Source organism: Aspergillus vadensis (genome assembly GCF_003184925.1).
Source record: "Aspergillus vadensis CBS 113365 unplaced genomic scaffold BO88scaffold_6, whole genome shotgun sequence".
Lineage (NCBI taxonomy): Eukaryota > Fungi > Ascomycota > Eurotiomycetes > Eurotiales > Aspergillaceae > Aspergillus > Aspergillus vadensis.
The window spans coordinates 63,854-90,627 of record NW_020292044.1 but is presented as its reverse complement, the minus strand read 5'-3'; the positions used below and the strand labels follow the sequence as shown (position 1 = coordinate 90,627).

The window sequence follows — 26,774 nt, the reverse complement described above, 5'->3', positions numbered from 1 at the left end:
TACCAACTTTTACATGAGTGCTGTGTCCTCCAGCATGGAAGTCTTGTTGCGAGAAAGTGCATTCGGCCGAATTCTCAACTACCTCTCCAATGGCAACCTTTTTCGGGCCCCAGACCATGCAAATTCGAAAAGTGAAGTGACAACGAGCGAGAGTCCGTCGCCTACATCTCCAGATGCTCTTGACCTTATCCTTGTGGATTTTAGCGGACCCGATGATCCAGACATTCCCAGGAATTGGCCAATGTTGGCAAAGACAGTTGCCATGATCGATGTGATGTTATTGAACTTCAGTTTCTACGCGGCATCAGCAATCTTCACGCCGAGTATTCCCTTAATCGAGAAGGATTTAGGTGCGACAACTGCCGAAGGAACATTGGGACTCTCCCTTTTCGTTATAGCATATGGCATTGGGCCTCTCATTGTGCGTCAACTTTTTACATTCACCTATGATGTTTATCTTGTTTGCTAATGACGGAATGCTTCCAGCTTTCTCCTCTGTCCAATTTACCCTCGATTGGACGCACTCCGGTATATGTTCTCGGCTCTTTTGCATTTTGCCTGTTTAATATTGGGACTGCCCTGGCCAAGAACCTGCAAACCATACTAGTCCTGCGCTTTTTTGGGGGTCTAGTCGGGAGTGCACCTATTAGTGTGGGAGGCGCTACACTGATGGAGGTCTTCAAGCCTAACCAGTGCCCGTATGCGATTGCCCTGTACGCGGTCAGTGGAGTCTGCGGGCCGATTCTAGGGCCGGTATGTCATTTTCCGTCGAGCTACTTGGTGTATATGAGCTAATTAGGTGACTATAGATACTCGGGACTCTGGTAATGTAAGCGTTGATCCCTCCAATCCGGCAATATCGATGCTAATGGACAATATAGAGAGCGCTGGCAAACATGGACTGCGACTCTGTGGCTTCTCTCAGGTGTCACAGCCTTTACGACAGTGTTCATATTCTTCTTATTGCCCGAGACATTGAGCACCAATATCCTTCTACGCCGGGCACAAAGACTCCGCAGACAAACGGGAGACCCTGCATATCAAAGTCAAGCCGAATTAGATACACCAGGCGCATCTCTTGCCGTGCGCATTGCTAGACAAACAGTGGATGACTTCAAACTCTCTTGCACGGACCCCGTGATCCTATTTGTCAACATGCATACAATGCTCATCTATGGCATACTGTACCTATGGTTTGAGTTCTTCCCATTCGGTGAGTCAATCCAAATCGAAACTTACTTCTCTGGCAATTGCTCACTAGTCATAGTGTTCGATGGAATCTACCATTTTAATAATATTCAACAAGGCCGTAAGTCGCTAACCAAACTCCCTTTGATCTAGTCTGACCTAGTTTATAGTTGCATTCTTCGGTATCCTAGTCGGTGCCGCACTTTCCGTCATTGTATACGTCCTATGGCTATACTTCTCATACCAGCCACGGGTCGCAAATTCGGACATCATTGTCGAACCCGAAGCTCGCCTAGTCCCCGGTCAGATCGGAGCAGTGTGCATTCCAATCTGCCTCTTCATATTTGCCTGGACATCTCGAGAGAGGTAAGCGCATGAATGCCGTTTGATATGCACAAGACAGCATTAACATAGGTTTAGCGTACATTGGATCGTTCCTATCATTGGGACTGCTTTCTTTGCACCAGGCTTTTATCTCACATTCCAGTCTATACTAAATTACCTCGGAGAGTCCTATCCAAGATATATAGCAAGTGTGTTTGCTGGAAATACCTTCTTTCGAAGCTCATTCGGTGGTGCTTTACCTTTGGCTGCTCCGCAGATGCTGAAGTCGCTCGGTATTGGATGGTCGTCGAGCACGTTGGGTTTCATTTCCGTTGCGATGCTTCCATTACCTTTTATTCTGGAGCGGGTAAGATGCTTTATGGCTACGGAAAATATGCAGATTTAGCTAACTCTTCGATAGTATGGAAAGCGTTTACGCTCGTGGAGCAAGTACGCCAACTAGGTATTCCTGGGGATCGGAACCTTTCTACGGGCTGCTGCAAAGTGGGCAGATGACCTTTTGCTCGTATTGAGACCAGGAGTAGAAATATTTCTCTGGTCATCTGCCTCCGCTATGTTCCTCGAGACCCTTTTGGCCCGTAGCCTAGGTACAGCGACCATGGCTTGGCCAAACGGCTTCACACTTATATAATCTTTGTTTTCCACTTTCTCTGGTTGTTATATTCATTGTTTTTGGTGCTATACCTTTGTAATATAAATATTCGTGTTTACTTTCATATGATGTTATAATATGTGTTAAAATTGATGTTAACACCACAATCATTGTATGAGATATGGCAAAATCCGGACAGTTCATAAATCATAGCTGACGGTTGCCTAAATATAATCGATCTTATCTGACAAAATATCTCCCGCTTCTTCATTTCGTGAGTAGTCTTCCGTGAGACAGATTTTATAGCTAGCTGGTTAAGAGTCTATGTGCAAAGCCCTTTCAAATAAAAAACTGTCTTTCCCACACCCGCTCATGTCAATCCGCCCGGACAGCGCGAATCATCCTACTTAGACCTTCTTCCAAGACGTGTGGAGGATGCGCAAACACCATGCGAAACCACCCTGGTTCTTCTGCAGCATAAATATTTCCCGGCGCGATGTATACCTTTTCTTGTCTAAGCCTAGCAAGAATGTCCTGATCAGTGGCTGTTCGGCTTTTCATCAGAGCCCCCAGGTTCAACCATATAAAAATTGCAGCATTGCACTCCACGTAGGGAATATTATGGGCCTGGAGGAACCTTGTCGCAAATTGATAGCTTTCTGCTAGCCGACTCCTGTTAGTTGAGTTGTATTCCTCCAAGAATCTGTCATCTGTAAGTAATGATGAGGCGATACGGTCTGCAACGCTGGACGGGAAATTATAAAGACTAGATAAAGAGAACGGTTAGCATTTGTCCCAATAGTAGGCATATTGTGATTTCCCTACGATATGCCTTCTACTGCGTCTAGCAGCTTCCTGTTGTATTTGCTGATTAGGCATCCGATTCGCAAGCCCGTTGAACCATAATCCTGTTCACTATTAGACACTGTTGCTCACAGGGATCACTGAAGAGGTGTCAAACTTTGCTTAACCCCCAAACAACATGCACCATTCTTGGATCCATGAACTCCTCTATATTGAATGATAATATCGACTTGAAGGTGGGCGCATCAGGAAAACGCGGATTTTCCCAAACAGACTGCGCGTAGATCTCGTCGCTGATCAAATGAAGTCCGTTTCTGGAACAAAACTTCATGTACTCCCTCAAGGCATCGTCGGAGTAGCAGCGTCCTTGGAAGTGGTTCAATGAATTGCAACTCCTCTTTCAGTTGGATTAGACTGGAACCTACCAAGAGGATTGTGTGGCGAGCACAGCAGTAAAGCCCTGACTTGGAGGCCTTTCCTTTTCGCCTCTGCATAAGTCCGCTCGTACTTGTTGATAGCGGTGATGCTGAATGGGTCGGTTGTGCCGAAGGCGACTTCAAGTAATTCGATCCTGTACCAGTCAGGGATTGAACCACGAAGGAATTGAGATAATTTTCCTTACTGTGGTCGGGTTCCAAATATGGTCTTGAAAGCGTTGAAGTAGGGGCGTCCAACGAGAATGTAGTCACCAGCATCGGCTAAAGCCCAAGCACAGCACTCGAGTGCATTGCTGACACCTGACGTGATGGCAATGTCGCACGGATATAGTGCAGTTTGGGGGCTGAAATAACGGTTCAAGAATTGGCAGATGGCATTTTTAAGCCAATGTGAGCCACTAAACCCATCCCCGTATGTTAATACGTGTGTGTCAAATTGGGCCTGGGACCGTTAGTATGAGGTATTGAAAAAGAACAAGTGGAGATAATCATTACATTGCTGTTGACAAATTCCATCATCTCTGCATGCATGAGGGTCTGAGCAATATTAGTCTTGAGACCATAAAGAAGTCCGCGCATTTTCTTCCTACATTCTCGGCCAGACCTAGATTGACTATACCTTCAGGATTGGACTGCGCATCCCATAGATCACCCAGAACGTCCAGGAAGGCCGGTTTCTGCGCTGCGAGTGCCCTACCTCTTGCTGAAGTAATTTCCATGGTAGGTTATGGTAGGTCCTATGCAACATAAAGTCCTAGGGAAAGATGCAAATAAAAGACATACGATGGTACAAAGCCCCAACTGAATATAGGACGTAAGTTCTTCACATGACGCCACGTGGGGCATGTTCCGGGAAGGCGCATCTGCATATGGTTGCGGCTATTGCGGGTGAAGCGGGAAGATCATCGACATTGTTCTCCCTTAAACTTGATCATATCTTCTCTTTTTCTAGAACAGCATGTTTCTGTTCCCTGAAAATGTATGATGTGATGGCCGATGACGATTTACCTGCTGTCGACTTCATTGACCGCAGGGGGCTCATCCTCGACTCGGAGCGCGTGTCTGTCACCAACATTCACCCCAAAGGCTTCTTCATACGGCATCCCCCTGCACCCCACGAACTTAATGGGGACCTGACACCAGAATCAAAGTTATTCCAGACGATTCACATGGGAGCCGCCGTCGTGGATACCGGGCGCTGGAAGCTCATCGTAGACGGACTTGTTGAGCGCCCTTTTTCCGTTAATCTCGAGCAATTGCGAAAAATGCCGACCGAGACAGTCACCTCTTTCCATGAATGCTACGGCAGCCCCATAAATCCTCCCACAAAGAATGTCTGGCGCATTGGCAATGTCAAATGGACGGGCGTCCCGCTGCATTATCTGCTCTCCATTGCTCGGCCAGATCTTGAGCGAGGACTTTATGTTTGGTCCGATGGGCTGGACTCGGGTGAATTTGCCGGCGTCTCAGCCGACAGGTACCAAAAGGACTTACCCATCAGCAAAGCTTTATCATGCGAAGTTCTTGTTGCTTACGAAATGAATGGCCAACCGTTGACCAAGGAGCGCGGTGGATCAGTGAGGTTAGTTGTTCCAGGATGGTTTGGGACGAATTCCACCAAGTGGTTGTGTCGATTATCAGTGCAGGCAACAAGAGCGAAAGGGCCATTTACTACTGTCTTTTATAATGAGCTTGATCCAACGGACTCCGAAGGCGTCCGGAAAAGGCCCGTTTGGAAGGTTGAGCCAAATTCGATGTTCGTCCGCCCTCGTCCGGACGAAGTGATTGTTAGTCTCGGGTACGTTGAGGGCTGGGGGCGCGCATGGGGGGCAGACGAGATTGTGAAGGTTGAAATCAGCCTCGATGGGGACAGTTGGGATGAGGCAATTGTGTCACCGCGGAAGCAGTTTGAGTGGCAGCTATTCTCCTTTCGAGTGGAAGTTCACCGAACCGGGAGACATCACATTCAAGCAAGGGCCACGGATAAATCTGGTGCACAGCAGCCACTAACCGGAAGGCGGAACCATGTTCCAACTATTCAGATCTGGGTAGAATCTGATGTCCCCTAGGGGAACGTCGTATCGCATGAAAAAGAGCAGTAGCTGAGAAGCACTGTTTCAAGTGCGTAATTGGCCATTTTCATCACCAATGAGCCTTTGGGAGGTTGCTCATAATCACTGTGGGCATAAGTCTCAATGTCTCATGCAGGCGAACGTGTGGTTCAGCTGCAATGGTGTTACTGACGAGTATGAACAGGACAGAGGTTGCCAAGAGAACAATTTCCTGTCAATTGCTCCCTTGAAACGCCATGCACACGTGGGGTTACTGCCGTGATGGGACTGCCTCCATTACTAGAGCCGATGGTTTCAAGAATGCACCCATCGATGTATCGTCAAGTATATATTCATGTTCCTACTTTCCGCCTAGGGCTAACACAAACTCCTCTTTTGGTAATCAAGGACCACTTATGCGAAAGATGATGATCAGCCTGTATGGAGGGACTTAGTATACTATGCCTCACACCAATACGTGCTCACATATACTCATTACTTTCCTAAGGTTGTAACCCCGAGGATAAACAAGTAATTCACTATTTGTTCCTTACAGGCGATATCATTCTAGTTGAGCTGTGAACAAGCACATACGACCACAGGGTGTGGAAAACAGGGCTTCCCGTCCGCTCAGCCGTACTTAAGCCACACGCCGGGAGGTTAGTAGTTGGGTGGGTGACCACCAGCGAATCCCTTCTGTTGTATGTTTTTGACTTTTTTTAGCAACTATGTTCCTTCAGGATTCCCTTGTCTGACTGATGTGTCCGTCAACTCTTGCGTGGCGTAGGTCAAGGTCTACCGCGTGCGCCAGACCTACGACCCGGGGCACGAGACAGCGGCAGCGGCCAAGGTTTAATATTCATACTGGAACAAGCATTTGTTGGAGTGAACTGTAAACGCAACGGTATTAAGGAATGGAAGCGAGACAGTTTCGCGTCATATTGTGCTTCAGACAATGGGTAATTCAATTAATCCGGATGAGGAATGAAGGGATCGGTGTGGATCTGGAGTGTCCGCTACCGCCGCTGTCATTTCGCGGGGCTTGCTGTATCTGGGGCCGCTGACCAAGTTAGGACATCAAATGCAACCTCAGTGTACTACTTCTATCAACAACCTTGGGTCGCTCCAGTTCATGTTGTGGAATCACAGAGAGATTTATTATGGAGAGCCATACTTTCAGTAGCCGCATTCCGGATTGAACGCGCCAGACCGAAGCAACGATTGCATTCTTTCTAGTTTGACTTATACTTCAGTCATACCGCATTCATGCCCCACACCAATGGTAGAAATCTTCTGTTCGGCAGCCACTGGCTCATTACCAGCGCATACGGGACCTGACACTCGTCTTTGGTCCAGACTATGAATCAGAGGGTCATATCGTGAAGCAGAGGATTCGCCATCAATGTACAATAGCTGTTATCAGCAATGCTAAATGCCCGAACTACTCGCAGCAAAAATGGCACCAAGTAATTAACCTGCAATGTCACTTCAATTGAAAGAGCGTTGTATTAACTCATGACCTAAGCTTGACGAATTTAGCGCATATCAATACGTGATTCTATGTAGCGGCTGTACCGAATTTGAGACAAGATAGAAGTATATATGCTAAGAAAATTCCAGTGTTCAGACATTGGTGAGAGCATGACGGGATTTGCATACGCTTGTGTCACCCATGAAACATGCAGTGACTGCAAGGGCGGCTGTCATTAGTGCCTATGCCTCTTACTATAAAGGATAATCACCTAATGCAATTGTTGTTGCAAGAACCTAGAGTAGTATGTGTTATTCAGATACTGAATCTTTTCATATGGTCTTAGGTGTTATATAAATGCTCTGTGCGGCTCCTTGCTTTCTATAGCTTGGTCATGGACTACACCAATGTCCTGTCAGCAAGCGCGAACTGGGAATTGAAGTAGCATGTTATGTTCCAATAATGCATACTGCGTATACATATATACTTTGGAAGTTATGCAGCACGGGTGGCTAGATAGCTGTGATAAACCCCGCTATGGTCCTGCCTGAGCCTGGAACTCATGCCAACTATTTCCCTACCTGTGTGGATGGTGCTAAGCGGGATCGTCTTGTCTGGCTTGGTGACTCTGCGCACACGAGCTGCATTGTGGGAGTGAACTGGTCGCGCCGACCATGTTCGCGACACCTTCCAGCAACTCTTGACCTACCAGCTCCCAACTGAACAGCTGCTAATAACTCCATCCCTTGGCTACTCCCCAGATACTGATTCAGTGGCATTTGCGATGTAGGAAGTCGCGCATTTGCTTCCAGACCACCATATTTTGGGTCTGATACATTTTTCTTTCTTACATGGAGTGGTCTGATGATGTCGCTTTCGCGAAACAAACCTTGGACTCCTGGGTCTCGGCTGTCGACTGGCTCGTCTCTTATCGGAGTAAGGCCACCGCCCTTATTGACTTAAACAAGCTCCAAAATGCGTTCCGGGGGCCTCCCAGTGGCTCTGCTATTAACACTGCTGCTGTGAAGGCGTTCCAAGGTATGGCTTCCGTCGCTGCCGCTGTCAACGACGTCTTACCTCTAAAGAGTTTAAGTTTTACAACTTCCCAGAGCCCCTTCCAGAGATTCTCCACAAAATCCTCTCAGGTCATCGAGACAATTCACTTAATAATATGACTATACTGGATCCTTATGGAGGCCTCTACCAGGAAGAGGGCTTTAGAATAAAGATTTAGAAAAAGCCTTAAAAATATTTATGGGTAAATTTTAACTTTTTAGGAGTTTAAAACAAAAAATTAGAAAGACAGTCTAAAAAAAAAAAAAAAAAAAAAAAAAAAAAAAAAAAAAAAAAAAAAAAAAAAAAAAAAAAAAAAAAAAAAAAAAAAAAAAAATACTACGTGACTGTACATTTATGACAAAAAGAATAGCTTAGCTATGATATAGTTGGTACTATACCCGATATAGTTTAGCGTAATCGTTAGCTAGTCTATATTTAGTTATCTAAGAGGATACGAATATACGAACAACGCATCGAAGGGTTACACATAACAGGACCCTTTATCTACCCTCTACCCTGTGTTGAGTGAATTGCCACTGTGCAGTGCTACTAGCATGCCCTTTGAATGAACCCTCGCTGTCTAACCACAGCCTTTGTTTTTTGGGTGCTGTGTTCAAGATGTTTTAAGAACTAATCTATTGAATTCTGTCCAAATGACAACCTCATCAACTTCACAACTCTTCAGGCAACCGAAATTGGGTAGAATGGCCGATGATCATTCAGCTGCAGTGGACAGGCGAGGCCGGTCAACAATGCCTCTGTTTCAGGCAGGACGCACTCTGCGCTCCGCCTCCATTTCTTCCGCCGCGAGGCTGCTTGATTTCAATCCTGCGGCGGGGGTTTGGCAAGCCACAGGGACTGCTATCGCACACGCCCCAAATTTTGTGGATTTGACATCATCTGGCGAGGTGGCATTTGATTTTCACGCTTGCACTGTACGTCGAAGTAACACTCAACCTGCGATTGAACGCCCTATACCCCGAAGAGCGACAGCCCCCGCGAATGGTCATGGCCCCTGGGAAGAAGAGGACCCAGTGCTCCCCCTCGGGGCTCAGACCGATCGCGGCCACTACTCAGATCTTTCTGCAGGAGCAGTTTCATGGAGCGACACATGCAATAGATTGCCGCTTGTGGTGTGGGAATTCCTCTGCACACCTACGGGCTTCTTCATAACCGTTTACTGCCTTAACGTTATTGCCTGGGGCGCTATGCTATTTTTTCTCTTATTGAACGTCGGGTCCATGACCAAGGAGCAGAAAGAGGTGTGGATTGAAATAGATTCTCAGATCTTGAATGGCTTGTTCTGCTTGACCTCGTGGGGTCTGGCACCATGGCGAATTCGCGATACATATTGGCTACTCCAATGGCGCCTGTGCGACGGTGTAAAATCGAGAAAATCGATAGAGAAGCTTGCAAAGCGAAACGCCAGCTGGTTCAGATTACAGTCTTCCGACTCTGATGAATTGACCTTGCAAACAACCCTGACCGGTAAGGTTGCGCCGCCTACCAGCGAATGGAAAATGGACTTCGTCATCATCAACATGCTGTTGAACACTCTCTTCCAAGTCGGCATGGCGGCATTTATGTGGTGCTACAACCGGCATAATCGCCCAAGCTACGGAGTCGGACTTTTCATCGGCCTGGGTTGTTTCAGTTCTCTTTTAGCTGGGGTAATGTCATGGTGGGAGGGACGAAAAGTCAAGCGGATTGAAGGGTCTCTTGTAGAAGATATACAGGGAAGCCAATATCAGGTGGTTAATACGGTCTGACCAAAGTGTACAAATACATTAGCTTCTTCAGATAGGCCACAGCATAAGGACCAACAGATACTAACTCTGAGACAACCACGATGGGGCCAACTTCTGTCAGGCGTAACAGATATGCCACCGGATGTAGTCTTCCTAAACCACAGAGTTGTCAGGCCTTTCCATCACATCTTCTGCGTGATTCAAGCAATGGTGATGCGCAAGGGAGAGGGGGGCCTGGACAGGCCTTGTGGGTACCCTATTATTGGGCTGCTTTGGGAGCGAAGCAGAAGCTGTTCTTTCCGCGTACTTCTGTTCAGCTCCATAACCACGAAGGGGGCTGATTGACTGTCTTAATTATGGTGGTTGCGGGTATGAAGTGGCTGGTAATGCAAAAAAAGTGGCCGCCTGTCACAGATCAAGGTGCTGTAGTGTAGTGGTCATCATGAAACGTTGTGGTTCTCCGCAGCGCCGTTTCGACCTGGGTTCGATTCCCAGCAGCGCCATCAATTGGCGTGTGTGCTTGATTTGTCTTTTTGCATTTATATGCCGTTTGCGAGTTCTCTCTTAATTTTGTTTTTAACTTAACATTAAAAAACACAGCCCACAGGTAACTATTGTCCCACTATATCCAACGATCCGAGCGGAAATGTTTTCCGTGAACGCCGCCGTACCCTTCTCAGGCATGGTGCCGACCATGCATGTAGTCAACACGAAGTGCTAGACCCCAGCTTCATAGCCAAACACAGAATGAGTGACAGACCAACCGTGCTTTCAATTATTCAGATCACTACGCTCTGACCGTCGGGCAAGTCCGGCAGAGTACAGCCTCGTGTGGGGCCAATTCTTCTAAATTGATTTGACTTGCTGACTGAATGGTTGTTGCTTCGAGGCGTGTCCGTTCTTCTTCTCGACTGCTTCAATACCAGTGCAATTGTATACATGATCCTGAGAATTCATGAATTCTGGCCTTTCCAAAAACTCTGTCTGACCTGGGTCCCAGTACCATCATACCGAAGGTACCGATCTCGACCCAGCAGCCACTGAGAGTTGCTCGTTGTACATTGTGGAGAGCCCCATTTTACACATATCCCCAGATTGAGATAAGCTCACGACACCATGCACCGAAGACATAATCATGTTCAACACGTCGCAATATTATTGCCATGACAGGCAACAGGTCGACCCGCTTCCTCCACACGTTTGGCCCCCTTCCTTGGCCCCTTTGGCCCCAGTTCCTGACTAGGCCTGCCGATCTCCATACAACCCGGGGCGGTGCCTGATCCTGCAGTAGCACTCGAGATTAGCTGCCCTCATAAGCACGGAGAAAAGTCTATAAGTTGCGACAGGGGCACACTTTCTGTGTTGATTTCAAGATAAGTTTTCCGTATGCATTGAACTATCTATTCCAGAATCCACCTCGATTGAATCTTCTTACCAAACAATAATTCACTCAAACAATCGCCTAAAATAGGCAGTTACAACAAACATGAAGCCACTCCAGCTCATCCCGACACTCCTCCTCTCCCTCGTCCCTTCGCTCACCCATGCCTCCGATAGCGACGACATTCCCTCCGGCGCTAAGCTCTGCCAACCTCAGGGTAAAGGCAGCTGCCAGTTCGGCGTATACCAATTATATCCTGGTATCGATTGCTACCACCAAACGATGAACTCTGCCTACCTCTTCGATCACGCATGCAACATCATCGGCCACGTGGAGAACTTCACACAGGGCGACGCCATGACTTCGCAGCTGCCGTATACTCTGGACATTGAGAACGTCTTTGGTTATCCATCTTGCTACCTCAAATATGAGATTGCGTACAGTGATGGCTTGTATGGGTATAGCATGCCCTCGGGAGGTGTCTGGGATGACTGCGAGAAGGGCGATGACTTTCAGTGCACTTGGTACAGGGTGGCGTTTGACTGTCCTGACTTCTAGCGAGTTGTTCTTCTTTTATTACGGATGGGATCGGAGTACGGAAAGGTTATTTTGCAGGTGATATATAAGACAAAATGGCATTTCTCAGAATTAGACCGCTCAGTCTGGTCATGTCAACTCCCGCGCAGTCATATACATAATAGCCCATGGAAAATCATCCACATTGCAAATGAAACTCAGATCACTCCTTAGAGCAACACCCTTCGAGAACCTGCGGCGCCTGGGAAGTATCCAGCCTACAGAAACACGACGCCTTGATGGGGACATCCGCCACCGCAAGTGCCAATTTAACCGACTGCTCAATCATTGCTGCTTCATCCAGCTTCCCCAGTCTCACCAAGCACTCATGATACCCCTGCAGTGACCAGACGTTGTTAGGATGACGGCACTGACGAACGAGTGTGTTGTCCAGTCCCAGATCCGCACGATACACCTGCGCTGCTTCCTCCAGATGCCCCTGTTCCATCAGAAGAGCCGCGTACGCGTGACGAGAAGGCTGCATCCACGACCACGGCTCACTGTAGGGCAACTTATCCTCGATATCAATAGCACGACGCAGAGCAGCAAAGGCCTGATCGTAGTTCGCGCACCGATACTCAATCTCACCTTCTAACATGGCCGCAGCCACCTGGAGCACATCGACAATCTTCCCGTTGTAAGCGAGACGGGTCTCTGGAACCCGCTTCCATGCCTCATGGAACCGTTCTTGCTCCTTACGAGCTGTGGGGACATCCCCGGTAGCGGCGAAGGCGACTCCTCGCGCGTAATGCGTCATGGCTGTGGTGCCGGAGTAGAGGGTCTGATCAGTGGGCAGCTCTTTGTGTTTAAGCTCCTCCCACATGCCAAAGCGCACCATTACATGCAGCCGACTGGTCAGGAATTGCTCAAGCCAGTCAGCCATTGGTGGCGACTGGATCCGGAGGACTTCCTCGGGGACGGTGGCTTCCATGCGTGTCACTGCGTCAAGAGCCATTTGAGATTTTCCGGCGAACATGGCTGCGTAGATCAAGGAGTGGTAGTCGTGCATACGGTAGAAGGTGTAGAAGTTGGCAGCACCTGCTTTGCGGAAGTACTTGTCGTCCGCAAGGGTCGAGTTATAGTTAGAAGCAATGGAACGCCTCCAGTCTCCAATGAGGATGTCCAGATGGGTAGGCATGTGGTGGATATGACCGGCATCTGGGACAAGGTTGCGAAGGTTATCGGCTGCGTTTATGCCCAGTTCCGGAGTAGGTGACATCTCGATATAATGGATGTAAAGATGAAGCAGGCCGGGGTGAAGATTCGCATTCTCATAAGTGAGCGCTCGGTCCAAAACGGCATTGACTTCCATCGTGGGCGCATTAGCATTCGGCTTTCCAGTGAAAAGATCCCACAGAGCCCACGGAGTCATGTTCATCAACGCATCCGCATACAGCGTGGCGACGTCGATATCATCTCCGAAAGCGTCGTAAACTAGCTTCATGGCGGCGGCGTAGCTCTTATTGATGGTCGGGTAATCGTTAGGCGGGGTGTCGGCGACGAAACGAGATTGAATCGCATCGATGAGAGCCTTTTCGAGAGGTGTAGCATTCCCCATATGTTCCTTGGCCTTTTGTGCGGCATAGAATCCTTTTTTTACACAGGCTTCCAAGTCTCTCTTATCGAACCTCTCCCAGGGTTTGTTGTAGTTTGGACCTACAGCATAGGCGAGCCCCCAGTATGCCATTGCACATGTCGGATCATTTGCAATTGCCTGTTCAAAGCAGTAGGCCCCTTCTACGTGATTGAAGGCGTAAACCCATGTTAGACCCCGGTTGAACCAGGTCTGGGTGTCGGGGCTGGTGGTGCTGATAATGTGCCCATAGGAGCCGAGGTCGTAGTATTCCTCGCTTGCTGGGATGGCTTGGACTGCTTCTGTAGTCATATTGCAATGCCTTCCAGGATCATTAAAAGGGGGACGGAAAAGGGAATTGTCTGCTAGAGAAGACGTCAGGATAGATGGGCGGATGGATCGGTCATTTTAGATCTAAATACGAAGAGTACAGCGTTTGTCAAAGGAGGGGGCAAGTGGGTCCCCGGAAAGGCCGAGAGTGGCGCAATCAGTGCGATGCTTGACTAATACCCGTTTCATTCGCCGAACTTCAGACACCGAAACATTTAACTCTCCTTTCTCCCCAAATCTCAGTGATGCCTAGGTTGTTCTTTCTCGTGCCCTGAATGTACATTTAAGAAAGAAAACCGCCTGCTCAATATAGAGAAAAAGAATAGAGGAGAGGATAATGCCTTCCACTTCTCGACCGGTGAAGGTAGCATGTCTGGCCTGGTAATTTGACCGAGTGATGAGTCCACGGGGATTGATACAAGGGACCGAATTCTAACATGAACAGTCGAGCCTCCAAAATTCGATGTGACGGACAATATCCGTGCGCTAATGTGAGTCAACTTTATTTATAAATCATTAATCTATCTCCGGTAACCTTGCTTAGTGCACTATCCATCGACAAGAATGCCAGTATCAACCCAGTCGGCGAGGGGGTGCTCGACGGGGCCCTATTGCAGCCGAGGAGCGGGCCATGAAAAAGGCCCAACGACTGCAAACTGCAACCGGGGTCTACAATCATGCCATGACAAATGATGACTTTACTCCGGCTCAGATATTGCAGATCAATGCAGCCACCCCGGATTCTCTTCCATCTCCGTCTCCGAATGAAACCGGATCCCGACTATCCAATACGCTGCAGAGAAAAGACAGCCCGGGATTTCCGTTATCGCCTAGAGGCCCTAGAACCGGTCAGGAGCTTCGGGAGACTGTGCGCCATCCGACGCGAAGCCTCCGTGCTTATCGGTGTGATCAGGATCTGTATGTCGTGCCCATGCAATATCCCACCCGACCTTAACTGACAAACCCTTCTCCGATCGTACCCTAGGATCAATGCTTACTACATCTTCATACATCCATATCTCCCTCTACTGCCCCCACCGGCTGTGTCCCAGTATGTGGACAAGCCTGTGGCCCTGAGCATGCGGTCGGCCATTGTAGATGCATCTCATCTGCCTTACTGGCCGACTACCTCACTGGGTTTGGCCGTGGCAGCGATACTGGCACTGATACCCCTACCGGGAGATGCGCACGCAATGGAGAATGAAGCTGTTTCCTTGAGACGCTCTTATGCCGATTATTTTGCACGCTCAGCGCTAGATGTATCGGAAGAATCTCTCCAGCCGTCTTCCAATTTCGATCTTACGCAGGGCCCATGCAGCCCCTTGCATCCGGAGATTCCTCAGCAAATGGAACCGGTCCTGGCACTAGCGCTTCTCAGCCTATACGAATGCTGTCAGCGAGGAAATGTTTCCAAGATGCGCATCCGAGCCAATCAGGCGTTAACCATGGCTATGGATCTTTCGCTACATACGCAAAAGTCTGCGAATAACTGTTCCGACGCGATCCGCCGCTGTTGGTGGTCGACGGTACGTCACATGTGTTCTCTCATCGTTTGCCCATGAGTTTATGTTAACTTTCACAGATGTTCCTCGTTTATCAGTCTTCTATATTGACAGCTTCGGTCAGTTTCGCAACGTTCAGATCGCGTAGGCGTGACCTCGCTAACTCGGCAATGTATGCGCCCCTAATTACGAGCGATGACTTCCGTATTACCACGCCTTATATAGTAATTCGTGGCTGTCGAGAGGTGCGCAACTCCCTTCCTCCTGACGTCTATGTCTTCTAACAAGCATCAGCCATGGCCCTACATCGTACAAGCACAATCCCTCCTTCACCGCAGCTGCACCATCACCCACCAGCTCTCCAACGAAACCACCCACGATCAAGGGTGTCTTCCCTGTTCTTTCCACGACGAAATCCAACACCTCGACTCTTCTCTCCTCGACATAGCCATCGAAACAGACCGCTACCGCTGCATAGCCAACTGCCAGGGCACCGAAGCCGACGCGGAGCGCGTGCTCTGGGCAATGTCACGCATCCTTATCCATACCGCTAGATTGCTCCTCTATAGAGTTCGCGCCTTCCCTGACCGTCCTGCTGATAGCTTCACGACTACTACCAACAGCAACACTAGCAGAAATAGAACACCCCTCTCTCCGTCCAGAAGAGCTGAAATCGATGCTATATTTCAGTTTGATGAGCAAGAATCCACGCGTGTCTGCATTCGCTCGGCGCTGTTGATCTCTCGCGTATTCCGTCACCTGCCTACACCGAATCCGATGTACTCTGATACTCCTGCCGATGGAGAGACCTTTGGATTTGGACTCGGACTCGGACAGATTAGTGGAGACTCGGGGCGATCGCTGACTTCACCACGCTCTCTACCATACATGGCCTGGTGTGGGATGCAGAGCTTCTATGTACTTGCCATGGTGTTGTGGCGCGTGCGGGCGGCCTTGTCCGCGGGTAATCTGAACAGTATCTATAATCTGCTAGATCGGCCGACTGAGCGGACAGCGATACAAGATGCTGAAAGGCTCGAGGAGGAGTTACACATGGGGATTGAGTCGCTGAGAGTGTCAATGAAAGCGGACGGGGTATATGAGGGTGTCGGGAGGATGTTTAGGGAGTTGGAAAAGATGTATGATGCTACCATGATGGGGTGATCATAATATCGGAGAGCAAATTTGATTTCAAGCCTTGAAAAAGTCCAGTTACAGCATAAAGCAGACTAGACCTGGAACGGTTAAACTTTGGGGTCAACCTGAACCAGGGCATATCTCGGTTTCTTGTGCGGGGTACAACAATGCGTGACCAATCGGCGTTTGACGGAGTGAGCTGTCGTATTTCGGCGGGAACGGTACCCCACCTCGGCGTCTGAACTCAACCATTCGGAGTATAGTCGGGTTGGGCGCTATTTCATGTTGACGCAGATTATATCGACGTTTGTTGACCAGCTATCGACTTTAATTAGACTAGACCAAACGGCGCATTTGCTATCAAGTATTAGGCGTCGTTGTAGGAGGATGCGCGAGCTACGATGACTGAAAGCACCCGAACAAGTCTCTAGAAATTCTATACAAGAGACATAGTTCTTACTGATAGGTCTATAACACTTATCTGTCACAAGTTCAAACCTGGAATGTTGAATGATGATACCCTGGACCCGAATTGGAAGCTGGTATTCTGACTAGTAATAAATGTTACCTGATTTGCAGCCAATTGGATGATTTTATTCAATTATAGAGGACGTTCGACATAGTATTAATAGTTATAGCCTAAGCCAAGTTAGTGGTGATTCTAACGTGAACCTCTACCTGCTGTCCATTTTATATATTAATCCGGCTATATGGCCATCGATCCACGTATAAATACTTGTTACTGTGATTTCAGGTTTCTCTATTATCAGAATACCGTTGTCGGTAGTCGACAGCAATTCCTTTTAGAATAATGGCTTTTTCAATATATTTGAGCGTGGTATTGCCTCTGCATACACAATTTCACCCACCAGAACTCGTACAAAATATTGATGAACGATTGAATACAATTAAATGAATAGATAGAGATATTATTCTATATAAAAGCACCATACTTACGTTACTACTGAGTAGCAGATAGAGTACAGAAACATAATGTTGAAAATGATAATGTAAGTGGGATTAAATCCAAGTAACGGCCATACGCCAAGCTAAACTTCTAATCATTCATTGGCCATTTCCGCAAAGTATCCTCCCACCATCCGTCCCCATTGCTATAGGAATAATATGAGAAACATAGCTACGCGAACTCAAGAAACGGAGCAGCGCCATCCCTTTCTTTTTTAAGGTTGCAGTCATTCCATCCCGGGCCGTAGTGACACGATGTAATGGACATCGCCGCACGCTTCCCTTCATAGTACGCACCATGCAGAAAGCCCGACAAATTTGGGCTTGTAGCCTCTCCAGCAAAGAAAACCCGCCCAACATTCGCTCGGAGATTCCGATGGTTCTGGGAAGATACCGCGGGTGGCCAGTTCGAGTACGAGCCGTACGACCTGAACAATCAGTTGGCTTCAGAATATCCAAGCAAGTAACTAGGGGAGAATCCTACCAAGGTTCTTGCGTCCACCTCGCATAGTAAATGTCTATCGGTTCCGGGATGGTCTTATCCCCAAAGATCTTGCGCAACACTTCCATAATCTCAAATTGTGTCTTGGCCTCGCTTTGCCGCTCAACCCGATACGCCTGATCGTTGACAACGGTAACGACGAGGATATTCGATCCCTCCAGCACCCCGGGAACATCCAATGGCTGAAACAGCGGATAGTAGCCTCTAGTATTCGGATCGGCGTAGTACAGATACTGGTTCTTGGGCCAGAAGGAACGCGGAAATTGCATGAATATTTTGGTGTACGTGACCATTTCGAAGCTCGCAATGGCATCTTTCTTCCACCTTGGTAACTCGGGTGTGAACTTCACAGCTTCAGGGTGTTGCAGTACACCCAAGGAAAATGTTATAATAGCGTGCTTGGCCCGCACACATTTTCCGTCCGTGCTATGTACTGTCACGAAGTCATCGTCGTGCTCAATCTCCTTGACGATGGTGTTTTTCCGAAGGCGCCAAGCATTCTTCCCTTCGAAGAGTGGATCTGCTACATTCCTGAGGATGATGGAGAACCCACGCTGATCGAAGCTGAACTCCTCTCGGTGAGAGAAGAACTTGGCCGTCGCATTCGTGGTTACTGCGGTATAGATCTCGGAAGTTTCTTCCGCCTTGGCTGCTGTGACCGAGTCAAATGCCAGATAGTCGGCCAGTTGCTCGTATTGATTTGTCTCTTTCGGGTTCCATCCCTGCCGGCGAAGGGCCGCGCGGTATGTACGGTCTTCGAGGTGGTGGTGAAGTCGGATGCCAGCGTCGGCGAGGACCTTGGTGTCGGCGCCGCTGACAGCTTCCAATGCGTTGAACAGGAGCTCGGGTGGTATTTGTCCCGTCTGGTCGTATACCGTGGCATTCTCAAAATCACTGGTTCTGGTGTGAGTTAGTCGGATATGTAGTATTCAGTATGGTGAAGGAGGACATACAGTGTGCGGAGGTTGGCTTTAAGAGCCTATCTTGGCTGTCAGTCATACTCTTTGCTAGAATAATGCGTGCCCGTGGATCCTACCAAGTCCCAGATGGGATTCACATGTGTTTCAGGTCCACCAGTTCCGTGTACCTGGCACCCATGTCAGTTTCACACCTCTCAATAAGGGATTGGAGAATAGCAGCACACCCAGTTAGCGCCAGCCTCCACTACATATTGTTGCCCTTTGCCAAAGGTAACCTCGTGCATCCGCCCACCGATTCGGTCCTGATACTCTAGTACGATAAAATCTTCGACACCATTGTTGTGCAGTGTTTCCTGCAACCATCAGCATGGCCACACAAGAATCGCAACACGAGCATACTGCAGCAGTCACGCCCGCCACACCGGCACCTCTTCAGAACGTCAGCACGAAAAGTAGAAACCTTCAGTTCTCGATCGATAGACAGCCTTACAAAATGGCCACCTCAGTTTCCGTACAAGTTCTAGCAATTCCCAATACAGCGAAGGCAGTGAGGGTTGCTGCCGTACTGGCGAATCTCATGGTTCCCTATTGCTTTGGTCGGACTCGGTGGCTGCCACCACCAGAGGGAGTATACCACATTTTATACAGTGATTGGACTTTGACTTTCATTCTTTTATCTTCTACGGAACCCTTCTGTGCAACACTCATAATAAATATTTTTATATGACTGGGCAAAGCCCCGCAGAACCTTGCATATTCTGGGGTTTTGTTGAGTGTCTGGCATTCATGCGAAAGGGATGTAGGGCCAGGAATCACACGCGTCGCGTCTGCATGGTTGCCATTTCTATATTTATATGGCAATTAAATAGACCCCTGAACTTTCACGAGTATTTACTGTACGATGATTGGGTCTGTGTTTGCACTCTCAGTGGTGAACAACTGAAATATGCTACAGGTCTTTCAAGGAGGACGACTGCGTACAAAGTGCACATGAAAAGTCCCTTTGTAGGGTCTTTATCCGCCTCGGTACATTTACTTCCTGATACAGAAGGCGGTCTGCACTTTTTCTAATGAATTCGCTCATCAAAACGGACTAAAGACAGAAAAAGAAAGCGAAGAGATAAATTCGATAGTCGAGAAGAAAAGAACACTTCATATTTGAAGTATCAGTTCACTTGTCCTCCAGCTCCTTGTTGTACTGCTAATCCTTCAAATCCTTCCAATCCTCCGGGCCTCGGGTTCGGCGACTTCTGAGTCTCGTCACTTCGCGGGAATTTTGCTCGTAGTATTTGTAATCATGCCATCACCTCCACACCAGGTTTCGAAACTTTCGAATCTTCTTTCCTTCCTTCTTTAAATGCACCTATCTTCTTAGATTATTTTAGATCCTGGAATTAGATCCGATCAGTTATTATCTTATCAAAGTCAACATGGCGTCGTCATCTGTCTCCCTTAAGGCCTCGGCCTTTTCATTCGTCGTTCTGGCGGTCGGACACACGGTATGTCAAGCTCTAGCTCCTAGGAAACTAGTTACCCATGGCGTCATCGACCCCTACATCTGCATGAGCTCCAATGGCCACAATAACGAGTCTACAAAGCTCCTACTATTTAATCAACAGACACTTCTCTACTCACATTATACTTCAATTTAGTGATGTGCTAACAGTCAATGATCAGCTCGGAGGAACTCAATGGACCGCCGAACCAGCCTATCGCACCATCGCTGGCACCAAGCCCTGGGCTCTCGGCATTGTCGGCTGGTTCCAGGTACTTCATCCACCATCCTTCATAGCAAATCGTAAGAGAACTATAGATACTAACAATACATCTAGGGAAGCGCCTTTCTCTTCACGACTGGTAAGGGTTCTTCATTTCACATTCAGACCAGAATTCAATTAATAATCCTTACAGGCATCCTCCATTACCAATGGGCCCGCAACCCCCGAGCCCTCCAGGAACCTACTAACAAGGCCATCGCTATCATTCTCAATGCGGCGTTGTGGGCTAGCTCGGCATGGTATTTCAAGCATGGTATCGAGGAGAATGGATGGGCTGTCGGTGCTGCGGCTGCGTGGCAGGCTTGGTCGGTTGTGAGGGCTTGGTTGAAGTATTAAATTTTGGGGTAGATGATATATATTATAGAGGGGTAGAGTAGTAGGTTTAATGAAGAATATTACTCGCATTTAGCATCGTTAGACATTCAAAGCGCATTATCTCATCATCAATCACCCACTACCACCCTCTCCCCGACTCTCGGCCCTCGACACATTATCCTCCCCATGCCCTGCAAGCACCCTCCGGATCATATCCTCTCTTTCCTCTAGAGTCTGTAAGTATTGTAATCGCTCTCTACTCCTCGCCACTCTAGCCAATTCCTCCTGCAGCTCTGACGAACTCATCCTTTCATACGCTACTACTGACGCTGTCGACTCCCCGTCTCGAACGCCATCAGAAGATAACTCAGCCCGCGCTTCACCCAAAGTAGCCGAGGCTGATGATGCGACCCCACCACCCACAGCACCCTGCTTAGCATTCAGTCCATCTACCCCAACAGCTGCAGATACATCCCGTGGATCATCCCGCCTCGGCCGTCGAACCGACCCAGTACTCAACTCGAATACAGGCCGATCGGCCGAATTATGTACAGGCCGACTATCAGATTCGTTGAGTGGTGCGCCGTCGATCTCGGGGAGTACAGTCATAATGTTCTGGGCCATACTTGGACCCTTGCCTTCCGCATGCTGTACCGTTGTGGCCTGTCCGCTTTCCTCATTGTTACTGGTATCACCGGCCAGTTGCTTCCTCTTCCTACGCCTTTGGAACCAAGCAAATATCAAAAGCGCGATGATAGCAACGCCAATGGGCACCGCAACCCCAATCCCGGCCTTAGCGCCCGTAGACAAACCTCCCGTGTTATTGTCATTATAGGTAGATGTTTGTGTCGCTACTGATGTCATACGCATTGTTGAGACGAGGCGGGTTTCTGTTATTGTGACGACGTTGGGTTGTTCGGAAGTAGTTGTAGGTGTGTCGTCATCTGATGTCGTAGAGTCGGTTGCGGTACTGAAAATTGTTTGTATTGTTGTTCCGACCCCAGACTCAGGGGACACGGTAATGACTTCGGTGACTATTGGTGATGAAGCCTCGGTTGAAGATGTTGATTGTGTGGAAGCGTAGATTGTTGTTACGATGGAGTAGATGGTTTGCGCCTCGTTGATGAACTCGGCTCGGCGGTCAAGGTTAACGTTTGCGGTCATGTAGTCTGGGAGGGTTGGATGGATGCTGAAGAGGTCGCAGAGGGAGAGGAGGGAGTTTGGTGTTACTGTTTACTGTGGGTTAGGGCGTTGGTTGGTTGGGAGGCAGGGAGGGTATACTGACGTCGCTGGTCGGGATTGATGGGACATTGGTGGAAACATGATTGGAAATGTGTAGTTGCTGCTATTGTAGATAAATTGGCGCACAAGCATGTGTAGTCGGTATGTGAGCAAATGGAGAGAATTGGGGGATAGAGGCAGTTTAACTAGGATGATGAGATTAGTGGAAGGTAGGGGATGCGGATCGGGATCAGTACTGAGCAGCGGGGGACATCGCGGAGCTTGTGAGCGACGAGGTGGCTTCTAGAGTTAGCGTCTTCAGACAGTGAATATTGTGTGTTGACTGAGAAGAGTCGCCGTATAGCTTCTTGCAGGTTCATGGTGGCTTGCTAAGGATGCGCCCTGCATGCTGTAACCGGTGGGTAAACGAAGCCTGTGGCGTCGGGGTTCGGAAAGAAGTTGGGGAAATACGGGGGACCACCACATTATCTATGGAGACTGGCTGGGGAAATGTTTTGGATCGCCCTGGCACCGTGCAGGGGGACCAGCGGCCAGTGCTCAGATAGATCATCGTGTCTAGTGAATTGGTATCTTAAGGTAGGTACCTTACTTCCCACCCAACCTCATTCCCAAATATTATATTATCGTTTGTTGAATTGTGCTTCATTGATATAGCTATAACCGTGATTATAAGCGGATCCATCACCGAATTCACAAGAATCAATGTTCAAACAGCTCGCAAAGAACCGTGGGATTCCCGGGTGTGGAATGTTTTGGTCTCAGAATCGCCGGCATGGAGTAGCCACGAGCACGCCAGCTGCACGCCGCCGGGAAACTTCAGGATAGTCTACCATCCAATAGGCAGACGGCAGCAGCTAAATGCAGCTGGTGACCAGGGTTGTAGGACTGTAGGACTTGGAATTAAGCTCATTGGTGCGCCGAGAGCCAAAGCTCGGCGCTAGCCGAAGCCAGCTCATGGCGGTTCCTTATCTATCCGTGGATCTCTCAGTTGGGAGCCGATCAGCGTTTTTCAGTAAGGAGTATGTCAGTCCCTACATAGACTAAATTACCTTAGTCATAAATCTATGACTTGAAGCTTTTGGTATTTTCAGTGTATACAATATCTTAAGGGCCAGATAAATCATATTCTGGCAAAATCATGATGCTGTCCTTCCGTCCGGACCTTCCGCGGACTCTCCGAACAACAAATCTCCGTCTCACCCTAATAGCTATAAAACCCCCAGAATCCCATGATTTTTACTACGGAAACAAAAAGTTTATATCGCTCGATCACATTAACAATGTCCTCATCTGCCGTCCTGATAATCGGCTGCGGCATCGCCGGCCCTGTCCTCGCCATACTACTAAAGCGCAAAGGCTACAACCCTATCGTCTTCGAAAAGGTTCAAGCTCTCGGCGATGCCGGTGCATCATTGATGATACAGCCAAACGGGTAAATATTCTTTAGATCTTACCACCCCAATCCGAACAACATCTCATCCACTAACAATATATTCACAGGATGAAAATTCTCAATCTAATCACCCCCAATGAACCCCTCCCAATCATAACCCCCCTCCAAGCCCTCTGGCATGGCACAGCCAGTGGCAAAACCCTCGGCCACTCCACCCTCCCGTCAACATACACGAACCGCTACACCCAGCCCGCCAGCGGAATAAAGCGCAGCGTACTCAATCTTCATCTGAAGGCCACTCTCCAGAAACACGGTGTTCCACTGTACGAAGGATACCAGCTCGAGAACATCCACGAGAACGCGCACCAAGTAACTGCATACTTCACTAACGGAGAATCAATGACAGGCTCATTCCTCATCGGCTGCGACGGGATCAAATCTTCCACAAGAAAACTCCTCCTTTCCCAGAAAGCAGGAATAGTTGAAGGCCCACCTACATTCACTGGCTTGATCCAGGTAGCGGGGATTTCTAAACTACCTCATTCTTTGACTGAGAAAGATACATCCCTCAGTAATTGGTATGGCGAGGGCGTGCACGTTGTCGCATACCCTATCTCTGCTGAGGATATTTCCTGGGCGGTTACCATCCCAGATACAGAGGGTGAGGATAGTACGTGGCGGGCTGCTACTGCTGGAACCGAGCTGGAATCCTTACGAGGGAAGCTGAGAGAGAAGTTATCTGGCTTTGAAGACTGCGTTATGGAAATGGTAAACACCGCGGAGAGGATCATCTCGTATGGTCTGTTTGACCGACGGGAAGTCCCTGCCGAACAGTGGTTTTCTGATCGCGTAGTATTGGTCGGTGATGCGGCGCATCCGACGAGTCCGCATTTGGGACAGGGGGCGAATCAGGCTTTGTGAGTTCAACTCTTCCACCCGAAGGGTGATGATTGTGGTAGATGCTAATGCCAGCTTGCGTAGGGAGGACTGCTATCATCTTAGTCGCATGCTTCCGGATTTGAGTGTGGAAGGGTCGGAGTGGGATGGGTTTGAACAGTGTCTATCGGGAATCTTCGAGGAGTTTGCGCGGTTGGGGCAGCCACGGACCTCGATGTTGGTAAGAGAGGCTCGCCGGCTTGGGGAGCAGCGTGTTGTCGTGGGAGGGCCGGATCGGTGTCGCGAGCGCGATGCAAGTATTGCGGATGCTTGGAAGGATGAGGAGGCTGTGGCAAGGGGTTTGGATGGGTTGTTTATAGAGCCGTTCTGAGGGTGGTTGCCTACTAACACTGGGAGAAATTTCTCGAGTATAGTATGATTTTGAATGTGTACATAATGTTCAGTGAATGATTCTGTTCACTACGGATCGTTTATCACAGCGTAATCTGCTTCATCTCAAATCTACAAAACAGTCTGATACACCCTCTCATCCACATCAGACGATTCTCCGTTCCACTCATTCAACCACACCCCCACAAACCTCACTACTTCCTTGTGCACATTGACAATCTCCTTAGGCGCCTTCTCGCCATCCTTCTCCTGCTCTGCTGACAACCCATTCTGGTCCCAGTGATGGACCGCACCTCTCACACCGTCCCAGACATCCGCTGCTGGAATATCCAACAAAATAATAGGCTCGCTATCAGTTGACTTCCGACTCTGCCAGTCAACTCCATCCGCTAGTGGTGTCGCGTCGCGCCACGGATCTGCCAACCCACCGATTATCGCGACGCGTGGGTACGAAAAGTTGAACCCGCCGAACTTGTTGATTCGCTGAACATCTGGCGGTGTCTTAATACCAAATGTGTTCGGACAGACGGACGAAAGATAGGGGAGGTCGAGGAGACGAGAGATAAGGGGCTTGATATCTGAAGGCACCGAGGAGCCCGTCGTGAAATATCCCCACTCGACGCAGACTTGGTAGTTCCAGCTCGTGCCGGAGTCCTTAGTGAGGGGCTGTGGAACAGTCCAAGTTGTGACGTTGGATGATGAAGACTCCGAGGATGAGTCGGTGAAGACTTTCGAGGTACTTAGGAATCCGATCCAGTTGAGGAAGTTGTTGACCAGAGTTGTGTTAGAAGGATCGTATCCTGCCGTTTGGACCAATTGCTTGACTGATGCGGAGATGGGCTCTGCGGTTGAAGGGTACAGCAGATCCGAATCGGTGATATTGTTGCAGAAAGCACGGAAAAGAGGAGTTCCGATGGACTTGTCCCAGTTGCGCGACTGAAACGAGTCCAGACCGTACGAGAGGGAGGAGACAAAGTCTTGATTACTGAGATTTGTCGCGGAGCCTCCAAAGGCGGATTTCAGTTGCTGCGCCAGAGTTTTATTGTCGGCGTGATCGATGAGAATGCGATCTACAATATCGATTGACGTCTGCAGGGTGGAGATACACTGCGATGGGCCGTATAGTCGGATGGGCTCGTAGTATTCCCAATAGTCGATGATGGCCTCCGTGACGCCAGACGAGGACACCGCCCCCCAGTAGAGATCCGGGTAGAGCTTGCGGAGGAAAGCGACAAAGGCACCAGCGTAGGAGCCGCCATAGGCGATCCATGGCGTGGTGGCTGCCGTGAGATCGAGATGCTCCAGACCGGGGAAGACAATATTCGAGGCAAAGTAAGCGTAGTCGGCGAGCGCCTGCTCGGTTGTCAAGAATCTAATGTTCTGGGTAGTGAGGTTGGTGAATGGGTAACTCTCGCCGTAGTAGCGATGTTCGAGGATAAGGCCAACTCCATTGTAGGCTGCAGCCAACTGAGTAACCACTCCTTGTGAAAGGAAGGGAATACGGTCGCTTCCATCGGTTTCGCCTGCAGCAATCACGAAAACAGGGCCTCCCGGCTGGTAATGGCTGGTGTCAAGCCAATAGCGCAGGCCGAAGGTGGCATTGGTGTGCGGCTCATAGCGCGATTCGTTGTGAAAGTGGTCTATGGGTACGGAGAGGTTGTACACCGGGAAGCTCGCTGATTCTTGGTTGAAAGTGTCTTGGTGAGGCTTGCTGAGCTGGCTGAGTTGGCGCAGATGTGGCACCCGCAACTCCAGGGGGCTGGAGTCTAGGGCAACCGTCGAGGCAATCAGGGTCCCCAGAAGGGGAAGTGAAAGGAACATGATGGCCGTGCGATGGAAGAATTTGGGGTTCTCCAGAGTTTAATAACTCCCAGACCCTTATGCGGGGTTTCTTTGCGAGGAGAGCTTTATCTAATCGGTGGAACTGCCGATTGCCAATCAGTCCAGGCAGCCTGAAAGGCGTGATGAGGTTGGGACGGCGATCGGCGCGTTATCCGTCGGTCTCCCGGCGTGGCTGGTATCTGCACTCCCCAATAATTGACGATTATTCTCCGCTCTCCTGCATTCTGCTCACCTCCTCATTCTACTCGCCATCCGGACCTCGCCAGTCACCTGGTGTCGCTCAGAACGAATGACCGCCGAGCCATTGGCTCCGACAAACCCACGATGGTGTAACATAT

General features: G+C 49.0%; 13 protein-coding genes and 1 non-coding gene across 14 annotated transcripts; 9 read left to right on the top strand and 5 right to left on the bottom strand.

Annotated features, from left to right (window-relative positions):
- Window positions 1-34: 34 nt before the first annotated feature.
- On the top strand, window positions 35-1,975 carry BO88DRAFT_335759 (MFS transporter; the record flags this gene model as incomplete). The annotated part of the gene is made up of 8 exons (XM_025702869.1): window positions 35-421; window positions 487-753; window positions 810-829; window positions 882-1,213; window positions 1,268-1,309; window positions 1,359-1,554; window positions 1,609-1,879; window positions 1,934-1,975. The coding sequence occupies 8 exons, from the start codon at window positions 35-37 to the stop codon at window positions 1,973-1,975; spliced, it is 1,557 nt and encodes a 518-aa protein (XP_025564727.1).
- A 525-nt stretch (window positions 1,976-2,500) lies between these two features.
- BO88DRAFT_336249 (aspartate aminotransferase) lies at window positions 2,501-4,085 on the bottom strand (the record flags this gene model as incomplete). The annotated part of the gene is made up of 7 exons (XM_025702894.1): window positions 2,501-2,891; window positions 2,951-3,033; window positions 3,087-3,295; window positions 3,355-3,500; window positions 3,552-3,808; window positions 3,862-3,903; window positions 3,957-4,085. The coding sequence occupies 7 exons, from the start codon at window positions 4,083-4,085 to the stop codon at window positions 2,501-2,503; spliced, it is 1,257 nt and encodes a 418-aa protein (XP_025564726.1).
- Window positions 4,086-4,343: 258 nt separating this feature from the next.
- BO88DRAFT_478937 (sulfite reductase) lies at window positions 4,344-5,435 on the top strand (the record flags this gene model as incomplete). Its single annotated transcript, XM_025712046.1, has 1 exon — window positions 4,344-5,435. The coding sequence occupies one exon, from the start codon at window positions 4,344-4,346 to the stop codon at window positions 5,433-5,435; it is 1,092 nt and encodes a 363-aa protein (XP_025564725.1).
- A 2,304-nt stretch (window positions 5,436-7,739) lies between these two features.
- BO88DRAFT_478935 (uncharacterized protein) lies at window positions 7,740-8,074 on the top strand (the record flags this gene model as incomplete). The annotated part of the gene is made up of 1 exon (XM_025712045.1): window positions 7,740-8,074. One exon carries the CDS (start codon window positions 7,740-7,742, stop codon window positions 8,061-8,063), a length of 324 nt encoding a protein of 107 aa, XP_025564724.1. The 3' UTR covers window positions 8,064-8,074.
- A 574-nt stretch (window positions 8,075-8,648) lies between these two features.
- On the top strand, window positions 8,649-9,713 carry BO88DRAFT_478933 (DUF2985 domain-containing protein; the record flags this gene model as incomplete). The annotated part of the gene is made up of 1 exon (XM_025712044.1): window positions 8,649-9,713. The coding sequence occupies one exon, from the start codon at window positions 8,649-8,651 to the stop codon at window positions 9,711-9,713; it is 1,065 nt and encodes a 354-aa protein (XP_025564723.1).
- A 398-nt stretch (window positions 9,714-10,111) lies between these two features.
- Window positions 10,112-10,195, top strand: BO88DRAFT_t92. The gene has a single exon. It is a non-coding gene; the product is annotated as a tRNA-His (tRNA).
- A 556-nt stretch (window positions 10,196-10,751) lies between these two features.
- Window positions 10,752-11,631, top strand: BO88DRAFT_478931 (uncharacterized protein; the record flags this gene model as incomplete). Its single annotated transcript, XM_025712043.1, has 2 exons — window positions 10,752-10,979; window positions 11,164-11,631. The coding sequence occupies exon 2, from the start codon at window positions 11,179-11,181 to the stop codon at window positions 11,629-11,631; it is 453 nt and encodes a 150-aa protein (XP_025564722.1). The 5' UTR covers window positions 10,752-10,979; window positions 11,164-11,178.
- A 57-nt stretch (window positions 11,632-11,688) lies between these two features.
- Window positions 11,689-13,601, bottom strand: BO88DRAFT_403180 (tetratricopeptide repeat domain protein). The gene has a single exon (XM_025706304.1). The coding sequence runs from the start codon at window positions 13,532-13,534 to the stop codon at window positions 11,813-11,815; it is 1,722 nt and encodes a 573-aa protein (XP_025564721.1). The 5' UTR covers window positions 13,535-13,601; the 3' UTR covers window positions 11,689-11,812.
- A 199-nt stretch (window positions 13,602-13,800) lies between these two features.
- BO88DRAFT_241952 (Zn(II)2Cys6 transcription factor) lies at window positions 13,801-16,447 on the top strand. The gene is made up of 6 exons (XM_025702146.1): window positions 13,801-13,933; window positions 13,998-14,043; window positions 14,097-14,470; window positions 14,538-15,078; window positions 15,135-15,299; window positions 15,349-16,447. Exons 1-6 carry the CDS (start codon window positions 13,890-13,892, stop codon window positions 16,216-16,218), a joined length of 2,040 nt encoding a protein of 679 aa, XP_025564720.1. The 5' UTR covers window positions 13,801-13,889; the 3' UTR covers window positions 16,219-16,447.
- An 882-nt stretch (window positions 16,448-17,329) lies between these two features.
- BO88DRAFT_423733 (polyamine oxidase) lies at window positions 17,330-19,158 on the bottom strand (the record flags this gene model as incomplete). The annotated part of the gene is made up of 11 exons (XM_025708672.1): window positions 17,330-17,585; window positions 17,642-17,841; window positions 17,894-18,011; window positions 18,059-18,190; window positions 18,213-18,303; window positions 18,411-18,559; window positions 18,613-18,638; window positions 18,696-18,746; window positions 18,804-18,932; window positions 18,979-19,009; window positions 19,070-19,158. 11 exons carry the CDS (start codon window positions 19,156-19,158, stop codon window positions 17,330-17,332), a joined length of 1,272 nt encoding a protein of 423 aa, XP_025564719.1.
- Window positions 19,159-19,936: 778 nt separating this feature from the next.
- On the top strand, window positions 19,937-20,754 carry BO88DRAFT_403178 (uncharacterized protein). Its single transcript, XM_025706303.1, has 4 exons — window positions 19,937-20,078; window positions 20,257-20,346; window positions 20,412-20,436; window positions 20,491-20,754. Exons 1-4 carry the CDS (start codon window positions 20,010-20,012, stop codon window positions 20,691-20,693), a joined length of 387 nt encoding a protein of 128 aa, XP_025564718.1. The 5' UTR covers window positions 19,937-20,009; the 3' UTR covers window positions 20,694-20,754.
- Window positions 20,755-20,804: 50 nt separating this feature from the next.
- On the bottom strand, window positions 20,805-21,865 carry BO88DRAFT_478927 (uncharacterized protein; the record flags this gene model as incomplete). Its single annotated transcript, XM_025712042.1, has 1 exon — window positions 20,805-21,865. Exon 1 carries the CDS (start codon window positions 21,834-21,836, stop codon window positions 20,805-20,807), a length of 1,032 nt encoding a protein of 343 aa, XP_025564717.1. The 5' UTR covers window positions 21,837-21,865.
- A 1,329-nt stretch (window positions 21,866-23,194) lies between these two features.
- Window positions 23,195-24,574, top strand: BO88DRAFT_478924 (FAD-dependent oxidoreductase; the record flags this gene model as incomplete). Its single annotated transcript, XM_025712041.1, has 3 exons — window positions 23,195-23,346; window positions 23,415-24,224; window positions 24,289-24,574. The coding sequence occupies 3 exons, from the start codon at window positions 23,195-23,197 to the stop codon at window positions 24,572-24,574; spliced, it is 1,248 nt and encodes a 415-aa protein (XP_025564716.1).
- A 131-nt stretch (window positions 24,575-24,705) lies between these two features.
- On the bottom strand, window positions 24,706-26,415 carry BO88DRAFT_433797 (putative extracelular serine carboxypeptidase; the record flags this gene model as incomplete). Its single annotated transcript, XM_025709447.1, has 1 exon — window positions 24,706-26,415. The coding sequence occupies one exon, from the start codon at window positions 26,413-26,415 to the stop codon at window positions 24,706-24,708; it is 1,710 nt and encodes a 569-aa protein (XP_025564715.1).
- Between the last annotated feature and the right edge of the window lie 359 nt (window positions 26,416-26,774).

Excerpts from the sequence above, each read along its gene's own strand:
- BO88DRAFT_403180 (XM_025706304.1), bottom strand. The coding sequence starts at position 13,534 with ATGACTACAGAAGCAGTCCAAGCCATCCCAGCAAGCGAGGAATACTAC.
- BO88DRAFT_241952 (XM_025702146.1), top strand. The coding sequence starts at position 13,890 with ATGCCTTCCACTTCTCGACCGGTGAAGGTAGCATGTCTGGCCTG. Across the intron at positions 13,934-13,997 it reads AAGGTAGCATGTCTGGCCTG|TCGAGCCTCCAAAATTCGAT; the intron begins GTAATTTGACCG and ends TAACATGAACAG. Across the intron at positions 14,044-14,096 it reads GACAATATCCGTGCGCTAAT|TGCACTATCCATCGACAAGA; the intron begins GTGAGTCAACTT and ends AACCTTGCTTAG.
- BO88DRAFT_403178 (XM_025706303.1), top strand. The coding sequence starts at position 20,010 with ATGGCGTCGTCATCTGTCTCCCTTAAGGCCTCGGCCTTTTCATTCGTC. Across the intron at positions 20,079-20,256 it reads TTCTGGCGGTCGGACACACG|CTCGGAGGAACTCAATGGAC; the intron begins GTATGTCAAGCT and ends GTCAATGATCAG. Across the intron at positions 20,437-20,490 it reads CGCCTTTCTCTTCACGACTG|GCATCCTCCATTACCAATGG; the intron begins GTAAGGGTTCTT and ends TAATCCTTACAG.